The sequence below is a fragment of the Sinocyclocheilus anshuiensis genome, unplaced genomic scaffold, assembly GCF_001515605.1.
Source record: "Sinocyclocheilus anshuiensis isolate Anshui unplaced genomic scaffold, SAMN03320099.WGS_v1.1 scaffold834, whole genome shotgun sequence".
In the NCBI taxonomy this organism is placed as follows: Eukaryota; Metazoa; Chordata; class Actinopteri; order Cypriniformes; family Cyprinidae; genus Sinocyclocheilus; species Sinocyclocheilus anshuiensis.
In genome coordinates this window covers 707,402-715,914 of record NW_015540885.1, presented here as the reverse complement: position 1 = coordinate 715,914, position 8,513 = coordinate 707,402, and the positions used below count along the sequence as shown (strand labels likewise).

The 8,513-nt window shown below is 36.5% G+C and overlaps 1 protein-coding gene across 1 annotated transcript in view; it reads right to left on the bottom strand.

The window, feature by feature from the left end:
• The window catches only part of LOC107688672 (follistatin-related protein 1-like), a 42,261-nt gene that overhangs the window by 6,874 nt on the left and 26,874 nt on the right, over positions 1-8,513 (bottom strand). Inside the window, exons 4-7 of the mRNA XM_016486393.1 lie at positions 5,824-5,927; positions 4,716-4,837; positions 3,974-4,006; positions 2,103-2,233 (exon numbers count right to left, since the gene is read on the bottom strand). Of these exons, the coding sequence (XP_016341879.1) occupies positions 2,103-2,233; positions 3,974-4,006; positions 4,716-4,837; positions 5,824-5,927 (390 nt within the window). The remainder of the gene's footprint in view (positions 1-2,102; positions 2,234-3,973; positions 4,007-4,715; positions 4,838-5,823; positions 5,928-8,513) is intronic.

The window sequence follows — 8,513 nt, the reverse complement described above, 5'->3', positions numbered from 1 at the left end:
GCTAAAGTAAGGAAACTTTGCTTCCTTTGCTCCTATTAAACAAACTCGCGAAACTAGCATATCTCAGAGGCGCGTGCGCTGCGCATACGTCATATGCCTTCCGCCGGAACGGATCTGCGTATGATAGATAACGGAAGTGAGAGAAAAGTGTTTATTACGTTTTAAATATGGATATTTTTCTGACAAAATCTCATGGATTCGCTACAGGGGGCCTTTATTCATCCCTCGGAGCCGTCTGCAGCACATTTATTATTGAAATTTACAAAATATCTTCATGGAACATGATCTTTACTTAATGTCCTAATGATTTTTGGCATAAAAGGAAAATCGTTAATGTTGACCCATACAATGTATTTTTGGCTATTGCTACAAATATACCCCAGCGACTTAAGACTGGTTTTGTGCTCCAGGGTCACAAATGTGCAGTCACTCCTTCAGCTGTTGTGTTAGAAACACTCGTGCAGCAGCTGTAACTAGTTTTCTGGAATTTATTGCCAAAGTAATGTAACACAAAGTATATTTACAAAGTTAATAAATGTGTAAACGTGTCATCCCAGTCTGTGAAAAGGATCCACAGTGATAAAACTGCACAGACACCTAAAACAGCCATAGAGAATTCTTCAGTTCATACAGACACATAGACCGGTGATCACACATCAGCTACTTTGAAACGTACACATCATGCTGTCAGTTTAATCTTATCTCAGCAGTTTGTCAGTAGACTACTCCACCTGGTACAGCTGATTTTGACATGTTCACCAATAAACAAGAGGTAAAGGACATGTTCATGATTGAGTCAAACTTCCAGGCTTTGTTCTTTCCCACAAATTGGAGGAGCAGTTCACCTAAAAATTACAATTCTGCACATCTTTTATTGTTCCAAACCTAAAAATCTCTGTAGAACATTTCAGCTCTATTTGTCCTCACAATAAAAGTCAGTGGGGTCCAACTCAACGTTTGACCTCAGTGACTTACATTATATTGAGATTTTTATTTCATTTTCCACAGAAGAAAGAAATAGTCATACATGATTGGAATGAGTCAGTATATAATGACAGAAATTATTTGTGTGTGAACTATCCCTTTAATTATTTTAGAGAAAGCTGTCTAACAGATCAAGCTGATCTGACCAGCATATGGATTATTGGTTTGGTGATAGTGTTCAGTCAGATGTATGGATTGTGCTGACAGCTGTGCAAAGGTGAGCTAATATTGAAACACACTGATTCATCAAAAAAGCATGACTGCCTGATCTGCTGCTATGCAAACAGAAGTCATTTTAGGTGTATTTTACACGCCTTGGGAGGCTGTCAAGAGAAATGATGTGGCGCGTCCTGAAGGCTCTTTGAAGAGCGGCAGGAGGGCGCAGAGATTGCCTGGTGGAGGGTAATATACACAGAGCCCTGACGATGAAGGGACCAAACCAAATGGATGCTTTTATGCTGCAATAAATGCCATTCCTTTCACTGAAATACAATGAATACCCTTCAGGCAGACATCAAACATCTGTGTTTGTAAATTTACAGACATTTGGAAACCAAAATGGTCACGTATCATGTTGCGCTTCTGTTAAGACTATTAATAATTCTGCATATTGCTGGGCTTTATAAGTTATTTTAAGAACATTTTTGAAATGTTAAGCCAAGACACCCTGGTGAATAGGGTAAAAATTGGGTAAAAAATTAACTAATAGACACCACCATATTTCCCTAGTTGATTGATTACATTAAGTGCAAACGTTTTTTGTAATGAAATGATAAGAATATGCAAATAAGATATAAAATATAAATAAAACAGAAAAAAAGGTTTGGTTAAGTGCTATTGAAATGGAAATGTCTGGCTCAATGCATGATTTTTTTTTTTTTTGTTTGTTGAGAAAACGACATTTAAAGATATGTATTGTAACTGAAATCTACAGATACAAATAGATAAATATAATAAACACTTAAATATGTTTTTTTCATGTTTCCTCATGTTTAACTCTGAAACAACCCATAATAAACAGCCCAAAATCTCAAAACTGATGTTGTTCCCTGTAGTGTTGTGCCTTAAAATACTAAACTATACAAATTCTTGGTGGTTTAATATTTTAAACGACACACCTTGAAGTACTTGAGGAGGATATCAGTGAAGTTGGAGCCCTTAGTGAACCAGCCATCTGGAACAACCTCTGTCTGCAGCCAGTCGATCACACGTCTGCGCAGCTCATTACGGTCCGCAACATAACACACAACTTCAGACATCACACACACACACACACACACACACACCACCACCACCACCAGACAGGATAACAGTTAGAAAGAAGCACAGCGACACGAGGCAACACATATCACTAATGCTAATGGATGTTTCAGATTTAGTGAATGCAGCTTTATCCTCTTGGGACCCGGCAACCCAGTTTTGTCCTCAACAGAGAACATTTGATTAATGAGATCCACTCGTACATCTTAAAGAGGACTTCTTAGAAATGTCTGGGAGTTTGGCGATGACAACTTCCTATCCTTGGTTTTTAAAAATGTATGATATCATGTCTGCTTTGATACATGTCTGATATTTGAATTAAAACAATTTCAAGAGAAACAGTAAACTGTATGAAAAAATTAGATAAGGTACTGGTAATTCTCTGCCAGGACATTATCCATTAAGTTTATGGACGCTAAAATACAAAATGTAATGTATAATTCAAAATACGGGTAAAACACCTGTGAAAAATCAATACAGAAAATGTCTTCAAAGTAAGTACATTGTGCCCTATTTTACAGTCTTTTCTTTGAGTGTAGGTATATTATTTAGTAATTCTCATTTATATTTCATTGATTTTAAAATAGCTACATAAAAATCTCAGAAAATCATAGTAAGTTTTCAAAGCACAGTATAAATTTCTTCTATGTTGTCTATAGGGGAATTATGTTTTACACTCTTTTTTTGTATTTTAAGTTACCTCCCAAAATGTGTTAATATAAAAATGTGAAATATAAGATAAAAATAAGTAATATATAATAGAATAAACGTGTAAGTTTTGGAACAATGTTTACACAAATTGTTGAATAAATCAGGGAAAAACACTTTACAATAAGGTTCCATTTGTTAACTAGATTATGTAACATGAACTAACAATGTCAAATACTTTTTATTCATTTATTAATCTTAATTTATATTAATTTCAACATTAACTAATACATTATTAAAATCAAAAGTCATATACCTGTTAATATTATTTAATGGGCCTGAGCTAACATAAAGCAAGCTAACAATTAGCAAGCTGTATTTGTGTAAACTAATGCTAAGATCAATAAATTCTGTAACAAAAGTAATGTTCATTCATTGTTAGTTAAAGTTATGGATCAACTAACATTAACTAATCGGACCTTATTGTAAAGTGTCAAAATATTATATAAACAAATTATTCTGTAATACCTTGTATGATTTCTGGATAACAAATTAACTATTTAAATGGAATGTAAATGTTCTGAAGCAAAATGATAACGAAGATGTTTTTTAAGATGCTACCTCATGCATGTATACTAGTGTGCATTCAAAGATACAACATATACATATCTTTAATAAACATTTTTCAATATTCTATGCATCATTATTACAAATAGCATGTTAAAGAAGAAAATTAGTTAAAACCAATTAGTGAATAACCATCACTTTTGCCAATAGCGTCTTCATTTTGATATCCTCTGCAGAGCACATACAATATACTCATGCTACAAATACGAGAAGACATAAAAAGGGCAAAGATTAAATGGCAAAAATGGGCCCAAGAGGTTAAATGCATTTTATACATCTAAATACTGCACCAGTAATTCCACTGTAGCCGTGTCAGAGAGGTTATGTCTGTCTCAGTATCTACGAGCTCACAAGAAGTTGGTAATTAATAGTAATCTGTGCAGCATGAAGATAAGTAGAATCATCTGAGAGCCCTCTTGCTTGGCTCTGAGCCCACGGTCATAATACGACTCACCTGGGCTGGCTGCGGCTTTCTCCTGCTTCTTCTCTGTAAGAGACAGAGATAAATGTGAGTGCAGTAATGTCTCACAATCTGCATGTAATTATAGCTGAATCTTCCCTTAGTTATCACTTGAGAAGCTGCTTGCATCAAATATAGATAAGAGGGTATAGCGTCACCTCATACATGTTGTAATATCAGAATATAAGGGTCAGAATAACATGATACCAGAATGAGTCCTGGATTTAATCGTATGTTCAATGTCCAATGATCTAGCACTCTCTGTTGAGATGGTAACAAGTCTAAGAGGTCGACTGATGAGTACAGTACTAAAAACTAGAGCGAACATCCTGTTCTTGTCAGATAAACCGTTCCCAAATTATCTTAGCAGGTAGATATGTCTAAATGAATTAGTACATTATGTTCCCCTCTTTTTTATCGTGTTATTCAGCAGACATGCGTGATGAAGCTATTAAGAAGATATTAATTACCACTGCAAACACCCTGGGGATTATTTTTTATAAAGATTGCATTGTATCTTTTTTATATTGTACGATTTTGACAAGTGTTGATAACATGTTATGATCAGACTTGAGTCAATCATTAATCTTAGCTTAGAATTTACTGTTAAATCCTTGCAAAGTCAATGCACATGTAATAATTTCCACAGGGAGCAGAAAGTAATTTCCAGTTTATTTCAGCCTCTAATTCATTCCTAATCAGCCTGTATGCCTGCTGCATGTTAGTCTCCACACACCTTTGCAGTGTCCATCATGGGCCACTTGGATCTTGAGTCCAGTAAGGCAGGCGTCACGGTGCAGCTCGCAAGGATGTTGCGAAGTGACACTGTGGCTATAATGAAATTTTCCTCTCACACCTCTGGTTGGAAGCTGACATTAAGCCTGTAATAAAATGAAAGCTTCGGCTGGTGGCAGCACAATAGGGTGAATGTCTGTGTGTTATATGGAATATTTTTTTGCTCTATAATCTGCTGAGCTTAGTAGACACTTGCCATGGTATATACATCACACATGACCCCAATCCCACACACACTACTGTTATTGTATTAATGTATTTGACACATTGTTCAGAACAATTTGGACTAAAAGGGATAGTTCACAGTTGGTGGTTGCCATTGACTTCCATAGTAGGAAAAAAAAATACTATGGAAGTCAATGGAAACCACCAACTGTTTGATTACCAGCAATCTTCAAAATATATTCTTTTGTGTTAAACAGAAGAAAGAAATGTGTGCAAGTTTGGAACAACATGAGGGTGAGCAAATGATGGCAGATTTTCTATTAGGTGGTCTTTAATTGAATTAATATTATGTCATCTGCAAGTAATCTTTTAAAAATATACTTTTACGATTTGAAGTACAATTAAGTGCACTTCTTTTTCACAGTGGCACACTTACAGACACGTCTTGGCATTTTTATGCAGATTTTAAGCAAGACAACATTTAGCTGCATTACTAAGCCATTTTCATGGTGGGGACCTGATTTCTGGTTTTACTATCACTTACTTTATTATTTTAGAACATATCACATACAGCTCTCTCTTGTTGTCTAATTTGAGTCAGTGTTTAAAATTTTTGAGAGCATTTTTGGACTTGGCATGAAACTCAGTAACGATCTACCTATGATCCAACACCATCCCAATGCAAGTCTCTCTCGGCGCTCTGGGAGCAAGGTAAAGACAGAGCAGCAGCGCGGTTGTCCAGGGGAGAAGAAACAAAGGCCCAGTGGCAGGTCCATTCTCCCCCAAAGCCGATACCACCTGCAGGGGCCGGCCCCTCTCCTGAGTGTCCCAGCACCGCTCTCCAAATGATGATTAATCACGGGGGGCCGAGGGGGGGCTCGGACCCTGACACGGCCATAATGCTGGTCACCAGAGTCTGGATTGGCCAGCAGCGATCAGTGGGTGGATGTCCACGGAAGATGGATGACCTCGGCGAGGGCTCGGACTCCTGTCATTAACAAGAGAGAAAAAAAAAACAGACAACAAAAAGAAAGGCAGCTCGGTGTGAGGGAGACTCGGTTTGTGTGGGAATAAATGAGAGTTTTGACATTAGCAAACGTTTAAGACACCCAACTTTCCCAACGCAAAGTAGTCTGAGCCCTGACACTACATGACAGCCGTGAACTTCTGGAAGTTTGAGATCGTTTGCTCTCATCAGCGGAAAGAAGAGCCGCGGCGAGCTGAGATTTTCTCTGACAGTTACAAATGAAGCCGCGATTCATTATTTTCCAGGGAATTCGGTCTTCTGCAGACGAAGATGGAGATGCAGCCATGGCGTCACTGCCCATTTGGATGGAGATGAATCAAGGCACTTTAGCTCAGACGCAGCACTGACAATCACATCAGCGAGGCTATCGGACTCCCCTCTACTCCTTGTGGACGGATCCGGTGCGGAGCGGAGCGGGTAATAAAGGCTCCTACTGAAACCCCATTAAGCCCAATCTCCAAAGACCAGCTCATTAGCATAGTGGAATATTCCCCCCGTTTGTGTAATTCTATAAACTCTTATTGCTTCCACTATCCTATTCTTAAATGACGCTAATAATGTGGAAAGTTTAGCTGTATAAATGAGGGTGTTCTCGCTCTTTTGCAGCTTGTGTTCGTTTTATTCCGGGGTCTGGTTACCTCATTCACAATCCCCCTAATGACCCATCTTTGTTAATTAAGCAGACGAGGATTGGGGAGGGAGGTGCAGATGCAAGAAAAGCCACGTTTCTCCTTTGTTGTCAAACTGAAATGAGTGCCTGTTGTCTGTCAGGAATTAAGGACAGATTAGGTCATAACCATTCTATATAGTGTTTATTACATGATTATACATGTTAAATGGCACATTATTAACAAATTAAGAAATTTGAAAAAAAAAAAAGATTGTTAGATTGTTATTGCTGAACAATCCATGAACCATCAAGACCAGATGACACTATTGTTCCCTCTGCATTTGAACATTTATTCACATACAGTGCATGCTGGACTTTAATAAAAAACAGAAAACGTGTACCTTATTGTGTTTTTGTTCATTAAGAGTCACATATTGAGTTTGGAACGACATGAGGGTGAGTAAATGATGACAGAATTTTCATTCTTGGGTGAACTATCCCTTTAAAGTCTAACAATAAGCCTAACAATAACGCCTCAGCAACCCAGACAAATGTAATATATATCACGATGGTGGAAAAACTTCAGGAAAGGGAAATGTTTCTAATGGTGAGGATGCACTGATGGTGAAAAGAAGTGCACTTATATTGTATTGAATGTGCACTTGCAGTGTACTTCAAATCTTGAAAGTATAGTATATTTAAAAAAAATTAATTGCAGATAATATTAATGAAATAAAAGTCTTAAAGAGAGCACACTTTCATGACTGAACACATTTAAGTGCACTTTGTAATAATGTGCAATATAAAGAAGTACACTATTTTGATGTCTTGATTAACATAATAAAACACATATAAAGTACTTGATTATAATTTTACTGTAGTGTGTTTCTCACTATTATATTTAAAGTTAATATATTTAAATGTACTAAATTGCAAAAAATAAAATATATACAGTATAAACAAAATAAAATATCTTGAAATACATGGCATACAAGTTTCAATATAAATAACATAAATTATATTTTACATTACATTCAACAGTAAACTTTAACCATATTTTAAAGACAATAGAAGTAATTATGAAATTACATGTAAGGATGTAATTAAGTATGCCAAAAAGCACTCTTAAGTTCAGCTAATTGCATTTAATATGGATTTAAACTATAATGCATTTTAATTTATTTGCAATTAACATGCATTTAAAAATCCTTAAAGGGGTCATATGATGCGATTTCAATTTTTCCTTTCTCTTTGGAGTGTTACAAGCTCTTGGTGCATAAAGAAGATCTGTAAAGTTGCAAAGACTAAAGTCTCAAAGATATTCAAAAATCCAAAGAGATATTCTTTATAAAAGTTAAGACTTGTCCATGCTCTCCTAAAATGCCTCCTAAACAGCAAAACTGATATAAAAACGCATTTATTGATGCAACCGTGTCATTTGAACTTACTTATATACAGATTTGAACCGTTTTGTCGAACCGTAGTTAGCCTACACGGGATTCAAACCGGAGCTCCTCGCCTCTCAAGTGCGTCTCCATACTCTGTGAGCTACCGAACAAACCTACTGTTGATGAAAACCCATATATGAAGCTGGATATGTGCGGTGCTAACGTTCGAAAGCATCAGTTTTCAAATCTCCCAGCATATTAAAATTGTTTTGAAGTCATAACATGATATTCTTCAAGTAATTGTGCAAAAATTACGCTTTATTAATCGAAACTCTGTAAATGTGTGTGAAAAGGAATAAAAAGTGTCGGGAGTTTTACTGCCTCTAGTGTTCATTTCTTTTGGAAACTGCAGTGATATGTACTTATTGGTACGTATTTCGCATCTCGCGAAAATGTGCCCCCGGGTATGTTTTTGCCATGAGACCAGGTTGTAAACATGTCCACGTCACTATGTGGGAAGATTTGCATAACACCGCCCAAATGTTCACG